Here is an 11,693-nt window from a genome sequence, read left to right on the forward strand (position 1 = left end):
TCTGTCCAGCAGTTAGTTCTTACCACCCTCCCGTTTTCCAATATGCCACAATGGAGCATCTATCTGCTCTTCTTCCTGGCACATTCATCTTTGTACAACAAAACAGATGATAACAAGCTGCTTTTTCTCCTAGCAACCAGCCTTCTCAAGGAACAAATGCCTGAGGTCTCCAGGATGGCAGTTAACTGCATACCTCTCCAGCCACACCTCCCACTGAGGGCAAGCCCACCAACTTCCAGCTTGCCTCCAACACATTGCCCATGCTTCCAGGAAGCAGCCATATATGAACTGGCAGGAGTCTGGGATGTTTGGGTGAAAGCTTCACCTCAGTCCCTGGCATCCATATACCCAAAGAGCCTGGTATGTTTGATGGAAATTCCATTCCAAGCACCTGGCATCCATATACAAAAAGAGTCTGGGATGTTTGGGTGTAAGTTTCATCCCAAGCCCCCTCCCCTGGGAGTTTACTTAGTCCAGACTCCACCTCTGAGAAAGCCCACCAAATGATGACTCCCTCCCCAGAGATGTTCAAGACTACTCCCATAGGGCATTTAAATTGTACCCCAGAAAACAAGCACATGGTTTTCCGTTCTTTGTGCACTTAGGAAAATAATAAAGAGATGAGTACTTATTGTTTCTTTTTTTTAGATTGTTTATTTTTCTTGAAGAGGTGAGATGTTGTTTTGTCACTGAAAGAAGGGGTGCATTCCCTGATCTGTTGTGGACTTTATTGTCCAGGAACAGTGTATAATTTAAGATGAAAATTTAAAAATGCATGTTTTCTGAAAAGCTATTTTCTTGAGATAATGTTGAATAAAATAAGTTTGAAAAAAACTTCATATGTTGTCCACTTCTTTTTTTACATTTATTTATTTATTTATTTATTATGTATGCAGTGTTCTTCCTGCATGTGTACCTGCTTGCGAGAAGAGAGCACCAAATCTCATTATAGATGGTTGTGAGCCACCATGTGGTTGCTGGGAATTGAATTCAGGACCTTTGGAAGAGCAGTCAGTGCTCTTAATCACTGAGCCATCTCTCCAGCCCTGTTGTCCATTTTTTGAGCATTGATAGTGTTTGTTCTTCTTCCCCCATTGTGTGTATACATGTAATGTGCATGTGCCCATGTGTTAATAACATCAGTTACCATCAGCTAACATTTCTTAATGCTCTAAGGGACATTGTAGGTAATTCTGTGCTGAGAAATGCAGGAAAAGTATGAGGGTCAGTATTTGCTAGTGAAAGACTAGATAGTCTATATTTAAGAAATTTACAAGTTAATATTGTCCATTGTTAATGTGTGAGATGATAAAAAATTATTATTAAAAATGTATTTTTTATGTAAGTAGAAACATCAAAAGTAAATAATTGAAAAAGTGTGTACTTTGCTTGTTCTTTAATTTATAAATCATACTTTGTTTAAAGATATAAATATATATATATATATTTGACTCATGGAGAGATTAATTGGAATATATATAAAGAACTCAAGAAATTGGTCATCAAAAGAACAAATAATCCAATAAAAAATAATGGGGTGTAGACCTCAACAGAGAACTCTCAACAGATGAATCTAAAATGGCTGAAAGACACTTAAGGAAATGTTCAACATTGTTATCCATCAGAGAAATGCAAATCAAACCACTCTAAGAATGGCCAAAATTAAAAACACAGATGATACCTCATACCAGAGGGGATGTGGGATAAAGAGAAAAGTTCTCCATTGCTGGTGGGTGTGGAAATGGTACAGCCGCTTTGAATATCAGTATGGCACTTTTTTGTTTTTTGTTTTTGGAGACAGGGTTTGTCTGTAGCTTTGGAGCCTGTCCTGGAAGTAGCTCTTGTAGACCAGGCTGGCCCTGAAAGCACAGAGATCTGTGTGCCTCTGCTCCCCAGGGCTGGGATTCAAGGTGTGCACCACCACCACTACTACCAATCATTATGGCAATTTCTTAGAAAATTAGGAAACGGGTTGGAGAGATAGCTCAGTGGTTAAGAGCAATGACTGCTCTTCCAAAGGTCCTGAATTAAATTTCCAGCACCTACATGGTGCCTCACAAGCACCATTAATGAGATCTGGTGCCCTCTTCTGGCCTGCAGGGACATATACAGGATACAGGTAGAACAGTGTATACATAATAAATAAATACTTTTTAAAAATTAGTAAAACAACCTACCTCAAGACCCAGCAATACCACTTTTGGGTATATACCCAAAAGATGCTCAGTCCTGCCTGGTCCCACCCAAAGGATGCTCAAGGCCAGCCTGATCTACAGAGTAAGTTCCAGGGCTGTTTCACAGAGAAACCATATGTTACAAAATAGAAAAACAAAATCGAGTTAGATGAAAGAGAAGACAAAAACAAACAAACAAACAAAAAACAACAAAGGAAAAGCACGAGAAACGTGAAATACCCATAGATAAAATAGCACACTTTTATAAGTCCCATAAAATGTACATTATCAGAGACCATAATACATATGCAACATTTGAGAGAAAAAGAAAAAAAATGCCCAGACAAATCATTATGAGACAAGCAGCCTGCAAAATGCCATTGAGTTCTTTTTGTGTTGGCCATCTACTGCTGGGCATGGGGTGTCTCCTTAACAGTGGTTGTTATACCCAGTGATACTCTGCAGAAAAAACTAATTTTTACTTTGTAAGTAGTGCAGTGGTTTGAAAGAAATATCTGCTGTCTTAGTTAGGGTTTCTATTGCTCTGAAGAGACACCATGACCATGTCAACTTTTTTAAAGGAAAACCTTTATTTATTGGAACATTTTCAAATGTTTAGTCCATTATCATGGCAGGAGCATGTTGCATACAGACACACGTGGTGCCGGCTGCATTTTGATTAGAAGGCAGCAGGGAGTGGACGGATATGAGGCTGAGTCTTGATCATGCTTCCTCCAACAAGGCCAATCTAATTTCTTAATCAGGGTTTCTGTTGCTGTTCTGAGATAACACGAGACTTGTCCTGGATATTAATGGTCACTGTACTGGAAAAAAGTGATTATCTCTCTCCTAGCAGGTACAAGCGACAATTTGGTTTTAACCTTTATAGTAGTGTCTAAAAAGTATTTTCATGTATTAAATCATTTATTAATTTAAAAAAATACAAGAAATAAAAACGTTAGATAAAGCAACAATTACCACATCTAAATTGACAAAGCAAACCAGTAGTAGGCTAGTAGGCACAGATCCCCAGAGAACGCACCAGGGTCAAGGGTCAAGCCACACTCATTGACACACTCTGAAATCCTATGAGCTTTGCTCATGCTTATTTATAGGACTTAGTTTGCTTGGTGTCCACCATTCCCTCAGTATCATAAACTATTTTCCAACTCCTCTTTCATGGGGTTCCCTGATCTCTAAGTTCTTGGATTTTATGGAGATGTCCTCTTTTTAGGGCTTAGTGTTCCAGGTGCTCTCACTCTCTGCAATTCCTGCCTGTGGGTCTGTCTTTGTTCCCATCTGCTGACGATGGCTGACCAAGAAATCCATATATGAGTGTATCAGAATATCATTAGGATTCACTTTATCAATATGTTTCTTTTTTGCTTTCTTTTAGACCAGTATTAATTCATTTTCCAATAAGTTCATAGACTGTTGGTTGATGGAGGGTAAGTATATGATCAAAATATTGCATTGTGGCTCCCTCTTCTGGCCAAAGGTTGTTATGTGCTTGTCCTGTGAAAATGAGGATGTTCATACCAAGTATGATGTAAGATACCACCTGTGGTAGTAAGAATTTGGTGCACCTGAGCAGTGTCTTCTCCCACATTTACCTTGGCCCACAAGAAAGCAAGTTTCCTCTCAAGAAAAGAAACCCAACCTTAATCCTAAAAGAAAGTAACATTTGTTTTCCCTCTACCTGGCAAAAATCCAAAGGTCTTTCAGATCATTGAAAAATCTAGAGAACCCAGGTCACTGACTAGTATTAAACAACTCAGGCCAGTGTCTTCTGTCTAGTCCAATGTGACACTGTTCTCCAAATATCCAACTAAAAGTTGTGTTAGAAATGTAGTCATTATCGTGAATCCCACAATCAAATGGCATATGTTATAATGAGTAAATAGGATCATGATTGTTTGTGATTGTAGGACACCAAAGAGAACCTGCCTGGTGTGGTGGTGCCCACTATTAGTTGGAGAAATCAAGGAGGATAGAGGCAGGCAGGCATCAGGGAGTAGGACATCCTGGTCCACAGAAATTGCTCTAGTCTAAATACCAATGAAGTAAATCTGTTCCAAAATTCATTTTTCAATAATTGACACCCAAGATGAACATGTCATTGCATATATTATAGTGTGTGTCTCTTCTGCCTGCAGAGTGAAAGATCAAACTTTATCATTGCTAAAAGAATGGTTATGACAAACTCAGAAATCTGAGCAACCAGGATGATAAGAACAAAAGTGACTGGAACTTTAAGATAAAAATATAGCCAGGCCAGGCACATGCCTTAAATCCCAATACTCAGTACAAGCAGGCGGTTCTCTGTGAGTTCCAGGCAGTTTGGTCTACAAAGTGAGTTTCTGAACAGCCAGGACTGTTACACAGACAAATCCTGTCTCAAAAAAAAATGTAACCAGGGCTGCAGGATGGCTTAGGCAGGGCTCAAGGGCATTTAACTGCTCTTCCAAAGGACCTGATTTCAATTCCTGGCACTCAAAAGGCAGTTCACAATTGTTTATAATTCTATTTCCAGGGAATTGGACACCCCTGGGAAAACACCATAGCCCATTTTTTTTTTCAAAAAAAAGTAAGATTTTTTGAAAGCCAAAGTAGATGATATCATACTATTACTAATCAAAAACAGAACCAAAACCAAAATCAAACCCCAGTTAGGGCTGGAGAGATGGCTCCACAATTAAGAGAATCTCCTGCTTTTCAATAGGACCCCTCCTTAACTCCCAGTACTCACATGGCATCTCACAATCATCTCTAAGTCCAGTCCAGGGGAATCCAGCATCTAACACCGTCAAGTCCAGTCCAAGGGGAATCCAGCATCTAACACCGTCATATAGATATACATGCAAGCTAAACGCCAATGTAAATAAAATTATAAAGTTCCTTAAGAAGAAAATAAGCAGGGTAAAAAGTCTACATTTACTTTGTTTAGACATATAACTAAGTTACAGAGTATAAATTAGACATCCTTAAAAGTAGATTTTAAACCCTAATATTTAAACTCAGAATAAGTGCACAAGTACACTTTGTCCCTAATATTTCAATTCAACATAAGTGCATAAGTATAGTCTGTTCTTATTTGAAATTAAAAAGAAAAAATATCACTAGGTGGTAATATGAAAAAGAAATGCTACTAGGTGGTAGCAGCTCACACTATTAGTCTTAACGCTCAAAAGGCAGATTGCAAATTTCTGTTATTTTGGGACTGACCTGGCCTACATAGGGGTAGTTGCAGAACAAGCCCCAAAGGCACAAGGTACAAAACACAAAGCAACTAGAGAAGTTAGCTGTTTACTGGTTTGCTGGTCTCTGAATACCCATGCAGATAGAGTTCTCTTACGGTTATGGTGAGCAACTTTGCCTACCATTTCCCATCATGCAACTCTTTCTATGCAAATTAGACTATTGTTGATCATTCTGATTGGCTGCATGATTCTGACAATTTTGTGGCCCGAGGAAAGAGAAATTTACTGGGTTTTCTGCAAAAAATGCTTCTAGCAACTTGGTTGAAGGTTTAATATGTGCCTCATCTGTGTTTTCTCCCTCCACCATCATTTTATTATTTTATGTGTATAAATGTTTTGCCTTGCTTTTTATCAGTGGTTGAAGCACATGCTTCCCCGGTTTTGACAGAGCCCAGAAAAGCAGGCTGAGCTTTAACTCACAGAGATCCACCTGTCTGAGTCTCCCAAGTGCAGGGATAAAAGGCGTGAGCCACCACCACCGGCTTTGCTTGTATTTTTTGTTGTTGTTGTTGTTTTTGTTCATTTGTTTTTAAAGATTCTGTTTATGTATGTGTTCCTGGCTGTTCTAGAACTTATTATGTATAATGATTTTGTCTTCAATTCATACAAAGCTGCCTGTCTCCCCAGTGTTGGTATTAAAACCCTGTATCACCAAGCCCAGCCCAGAAGCCTTTTTATCCCTTGAGACAGTGTTTCTCTGTGGAACAGCTGTATTGAAACTTGCTCTGTAAAGCATGCTGGCCTCAAATTCACAGAGATCCAGCTGCTTCTGCTTCCCAAGGGTTAGGATGAAAAACATGTACCACCAGTGCCCAAAAACATAAGGGATCCAGAATGCTTTATCTCCAGCATTCTAGGACTCATTAAGTACATCAGGCTGAATTGCAAATCAAAGATCCACCCTTAGTCAGCATCCTCAGTGCGGAGTAGCTACCACACCCATCCCAGGAAATAATTTTAAGGGAATGTTAGTAAACTCCTGAAAACCCCACCCACCTCTGTGACTAAGCAATCAGAGTGAGCCGTGCTTTGCCTTTCAATGTTATCAACAGACGTCATCAAAGTACTTAACATTTGACACGTACATTCACCAGCACCTGATTCTACCCAGCACTCCACTATCAGCTGAAGGCTCCTGGAAGGAGTGTGCGGTGTCTCAGGGAGATTGTGCCAATCGCCAAAGATGTCTTCCAGGACAATGATGCAAGTAAGATACCTGCATATACTGATTGCTGTAATAGCTCATTATATAATTTATAAGCCAAGTGAGGTGCATGCCGGGTGACCTAATTTGATCATTTATTTGTGTATTACTATTGTTGCCTGCCTGTCCGTGAAATTTTAAGAGTATCTGCAAGTAGTTTCCTGTGTTAATGCTTTGAAGAGTAAGTTCGCGGTTTCTCTTTTTTCCGGTTCCGTGTCTTTCAAGTTTATTCGATTTTATATCGTTTTTAAACTGGAATTCATTTTATCTGCTAGCCAGTAAATTCTATGGAATGTGTGTGTGTGTGTGTGTGTGTGTGTGTGTGTGTCTATTAGTTTAGGTGTAATGACGGTGCTTCTATGTATTCAGAACTCTGATCCTTTCAAGTGGTTGTGAAGTTTTTTCTGTCCTAAGTGAAAATGTTCACAACAGATCCGTATTCCACGGCTGTTTTAATTTTCTCTGACTCGGTATTTAGTCTGAGAAGTAGGGGCTGGGGGGTGTGGGGAGTGGGGTGGAGAAAAAGGACTGCAAGCAAGCAAGCAAGCAGTGGCCAGGATGAAGTATATATATATATATAAATATGTCTTTGAGAGGAGACTCGGATGGCAGGAGACTGCCTGCCACGGCCACCTCCGTCCCTCCCTCCCTCCCTCGGTCCCTCGGTCTCCCTCAGTCCCTCGGTCTCTCCCTCTCACCGTGCTCTAAGTGTCGCAGCCCCTCGACTGGCCCACTTAATACTGTCACTGATCGTGGAGACGCACTCTTTGTTTCCCGTGAGCCTCCCTCCCTCCCTCCCTCCCTCTCCACGAGGGAGAGCGATTGGCCTGTTTTCCTAGCTAGCTGCCTGTGGTCTCGGTTTCTCCTTTCGTTTTCGTAGCCTGAGCGTCCGTGGCTCCTCCCGAACGTCCGTCCCGGCCAGCCCGCGTTCACCCATGTTCGGGGATGGGGTGTGGGGGAACCGACGACGGGGAGTCCCCTGCCCTGTCGTGGGTGCGTGTCACCTCCGGGCGTGAGCGTGGGAGGACACTCTGTCGCGCCAGAGAAGGCTCGCGCGCCGCGGCCGAGCGAGCGAGAGCGAGCGAGCGAGCGAGCGATCTCTGTCGGTCGGGTGGGTCGTCGGGCGCCACCTAGCGGTGGTGGCCGTTTTGTGCAACGCTCCTGGTCCTCGGTCGCCGACAAGGAGGGAGAAGTGGCTTTTGTGAGGCGGAAAGAGTGACGAGAGTCCCGGCTGGCGGGCGGGCGTGTCCCGCGGTCGGTGTCGTGCTTGGGGACGGTCTCTGTGTAGGAGGTTGTGCCGGAAGAGTCGCCTATGGGTGCGTCTGGGATGGAACCGAACGAAAGCCACGGCTGGGAAGGGTGCTGGGAGACTTGAGCGGGTCGACCAGAAGGCTTGAGTCTTTCGCGTCGTCCCACCGCTAGGTGTCGGGTCCAGCCAGGCCCAGGATGGGTGAAGTACCCCGGCTTTCAAAGCTGTCTTTCCCTCGCCTTTTCTCTCTAAGAGAGAGAGAGCCCTGGGTCCCCGGCGACCCGAGGCCGAGAGGGGGCGCTGGTTGATCACGGCTCTTCCCCGCCGCCCGTGCCCGGACTCGTTGGGGGTGTCGGAGCTTTTGATTATTTTCCTCCTTGTCAGAACCCTCGGTCCTCGGCGGCGGGCCTCGCCATCCTGAGGCCGAGAGGAGGCTGTGGTCCCGGCTTTCTCTCCTCCCTGGTCCGGACTCGTTGGGGGTCTCGGAGCTTTATTTATTTATTTATTTATTTATTTATTTATTTATTTTTTTTTTTTCCTCGGTCCTCAGCGGTGGGCCTCGCCATCCTGAGGGCGAGAGGAGACTGTGGTCCCGACGGCTTTCTCGCCTCCCTGGTCCGTACTCGTTGGGTGGTCTCGGAGCATTTTTTTTCTTTTTTTTTTTTTTTTTTTTTTTTTTTTTTTTTTTTTTTTTTCTCCTTGCCAGAACTCTCGGTCCTCAGAGGCGGGCCTCGTCGTTTCGAGGCCGAGAGGAGGCTGCGGTCACGGCTTCTCTGTTCACTGGTCCCCGGTTTCCTGTACCGTCAGGTATTTTTTTTTTCTTGCCCTGCTCCATCCCTAGCGGCTGGTCGCAGGGTCCTCGGCCGGGAGGAGGCTGGGCGCCCGGCTTTGTGGCATGTCCACCTCGCTCTCTCGGTCCTTTCATGGTCATGAGGTCGACCAGTTGTTCCTTTGAGGGTCGGTTCTCTTGTTTATGGGGACATTTTTGGGACATGTCACCCAGCCTCACTTTCAGGAGTCCCCTGTGGTCTGTGAATTGCTCCCTGTACCTGGTGTCATTCTTCTAGTGGTTGCTATCTGTCCTTATTGTACCTGCAGATAGGTGCTGACACGCTGTCCTTGAAGTGGGTGACATGAAAGGACTCTGTAGGTTGCGGTCTCTTCCGAGCCTCGCTGGGTCGTTTTTCCCGTTTAACCCAACCTACGTGGCGTGTCAGGCGTTCCCGCTTCGTGGTTGTCACCCGTGCAGTTTGGATGGTGGGACTTGCCTCCCGGTGCTCTTCCCTTACCGTCCCGGTGCTTTTTTTTTTTTTTTCTCCAAGTTTCTTTTGGGGATCAGATGGAGCTCCCGAGTCTCCACGGACTGGGTGGGTCCCCTGTGTGCCTCCCGAGTGCACTGTTTTCTCCACCCCCAGGTTATGGAGCTCCCGAGTCTCCATGAGGCCTTGGGGGGAAGGGTGAACCAGCCCGGCCTTCTGCTGCCTGCTTTTATGTGCCTCCCGAGTGCACACACCGCTTCTTCCCCACGACCACCGCCATTGTGTTTGGTTTTGAAGGTGGAGGTGTGAAGGGTTTTTTTCCCCCCATCCCCAGGTTGGGGAGCTCCCGAGTCTCCATGAGGCCTTTGGGGGGAAGGGTGACCCAGCCCGGCTTTCTGCTGCTTGCTTATGTGCCTCCCGAGTGCACACCTTTTCTTCCCCCGTGGCTGGCCCACTCCACTCCGCTTTTTTTTTTTTTGGTTTCGGAGGTGGTGTGTGAAGGGTTTTCTTTTTTGTTTCTTAGGTGGCGTGTGAAGGGTTTTCTTTTTCGTTTCGGAGGTGGTGTGTGAAGGGTTTTCTTTTTTGTTTCGGAGGTGGTGTGTGAAGGGTTTTCTTTTTTTTATTTTCTTTCCTTTCGGGGATCAGCAGGCGGTGGAGCTCCCGAGTCTCCACGGACTGGGTGGGTGTCCCCAGTCCCCTGTTCCCGTGTGCCTCCCGAGTGCACTTTTTTCCCATCCCCAGGTTGTGGAGCTCCCGAGTCTCCATGAGGCCTTTGGGGGAAAGGGTGACCCAGCCCGGCTTTCTGCTGCTTGCTTATGTGCCCCCCGAGTGCACACCTTTTCTTCCCCCGTGGCTGGCCCACTCCACTCCGCTTTTTTTTTCTGGTTTCGGAGGTGGTGTGTGAAGGGTTTGTTTTTTTTTTTTTTTTTTTTTGGTGGCAGTCGGTCGGGTCTGTGGTGCCCTCTCTCGCTCGCTTCTCCCCGGTTCCGCTTGTCGATCGATGTGGTGCTCTCGCCCTGTGTTCATTCGGGTCGGAGGCCTAAGCCGCGCCAGGCGAGGGACGGACATTCATGGCGAATGGCGGCCGCTCTTCTCGTTCTGCCAGCGGGCCCCGCGTCTGTCCTCCCCACCTTTGACTGGTGGTGTGTGGAAGGCAGGGGTGCGGTCTCTCCGGCACGAGCCCTGTGAAAGCCCCCCCGCACTCCCCGCTGTGGTTCGTGGGGGCTCCCGTGAGGCGCGTCAGGGGCTCCGGCGTCTGCCCCCCTCTCGCGCGTTTCGCTCCGCCCACCGTGTGTGGCCCGTGCGGCCCTCCTCCCTCCGAGCCGGGAGAGGGTTGGCCGATGTGTGCCGCGTCACACGCCCTTCCCGAACGGGCTTTGTGTGCGCGCGTCTCGCTCGCGATCCTCGCGGTGCTCCTGGAGCGTTCCAGGCCGATCTTCAGAGGTGCCCGGTACTGAGCGGCGGCGGCGTTTCCCGTTTCTCCGACGTGTGTGCCCTCCCGCGCGCGGTCCGGCCTTCGGCGGTGTTCCTCTGCGAAGGTGTTCGTGTGGGGGTCGAGGCGAGCGGTAAGAAAGAGGCTCTCTGCGTCCGTCCCCCCCTCCGTGAGCGGGGGACGATGAACCGTCTCTCGCGAGCTCCTGTGAGATCGGGCGAGCGGCCCACCACGCGCTGCCTTCTCCCGTAGGCTTTTGAGCGCCGTGTGGTGGTGTTGAGCTGTCGCGGCCGGCCTTTCTGTTCTTCTCACCGTTCGAGGTGGGTTTTAATGTTAAACGATTAGAATGCCTCCCCGTCCGGTGCAGAGCCGGTGGGTGGTGCCGGAGAGGCCTGGCTCTCGGGGGACCTAGTCTGTAGTTTATGCTTTTTCTCGGTCCGGTCCCCCCTGTCCGCGTTACGCTCGAGAATGCGCCCCCGGAAGGAAAAAGATAAAGAGAAGCCCTTACCGATACCGCAGACCCCCCCGCCTCGCCACGTTCGAGATCATCGAGCGTCGTTTCCCCCGCTCTTGGGGCTGCCGCGGCCGGGGGCTCGTCGGGCCGGGTCCGTCCCGCCCGCCCTCAGCGAGGAAAGTGCCTTCTCTAGCGATCCGATGAAAGGGCGTGCTTGGGGTCTCCCGTCGGACCCGCCTTGGGTCGCCCCGGCCCGCCCCGTGACCCGCCCGATGCGCGTAGCTCTGGCCGGGTTCCCCTCGCCGCGTCCCGACTTTTGGGGGGGGAACCCGAGCGTTTGTGTGCCCGCTGCGGCCCGCGCCTCCTCGCTCCGAGTCCGGGGAGGAACCACGCGGGGCAAAAGAGAGCGTGCCGTGACGCCGGCGTGCCGTGCCGGAGCCTGGGATGTTGTTACCCGTGGTCGGGGGACGAAGGGGCCCGCGTCGTGCGCGCGCCCGAGCGCCGCGGGACCCCCCCCGGTCACCCCGCTCCCCCGAGGGGGATGGTGCGCACGCCTCGGGGCGCGGAGCCGAGCGGGAAGAGCGGGGCTGGGTGGCGGTGGGCTCCCGGGTCCCACCCGTCCGCACCGTCCGTGCCCGCCGCGAGCGGTCCCTCCCGCGCT

At 48.1% G+C, this 11,693-nt stretch overlaps 1 protein-coding gene and 1 long non-coding RNA gene across 4 annotated transcripts in view; one reads left to right on the plus strand and one right to left on the minus strand.

Moving 5' to 3' along the window:
- The first annotated feature begins 6,486 nt into the window (after positions 1-6,486).
- Positions 6,487-11,693, plus strand: part of LOC148123202 (uncharacterized) — a 17,289-nt gene continuing 12,082 nt past the window's right edge. Inside the window, exon 1 of one of the 3 annotated variants that reach the window (XR_015737251.1) lies at positions 6,487-6,641. Coding sequence is in view for 1 of the 3 variants with exons in the window: in XM_087903267.1 (XP_087759393.1) it covers positions 10,147-10,684 (538 nt within the window). In the remaining 2 variants the exon portion in view is untranslated. Of the gene's footprint in view, positions 6,642-7,827; positions 7,955-10,087; positions 10,685-11,693 lie in introns of those variants that run through there. The other 2 variants (XR_015737252.1, XM_087903267.1) reach the window with 2 other exon arrangements.
- LOC148123203 (uncharacterized) overlaps positions 9,538-11,693 on the minus strand; it is a 60,623-nt gene continuing 58,467 nt past the window's right edge. The window contains exon 2 of the long non-coding RNA XR_015737253.1: positions 9,538-9,857. This is a non-coding gene — a long non-coding RNA (uncharacterized LOC148123203). The remainder of the gene's footprint in view (positions 9,858-11,693) is intronic.

The sequence above is a fragment of the Myodes glareolus genome, chromosome 1 (assembly GCF_982192425.1).
Source record: "Myodes glareolus chromosome 1, mMyoGla1.1, whole genome shotgun sequence".
In the NCBI taxonomy this organism is placed as follows: Eukaryota; Metazoa; Chordata; class Mammalia; order Rodentia; family Cricetidae; genus Myodes; species Myodes glareolus.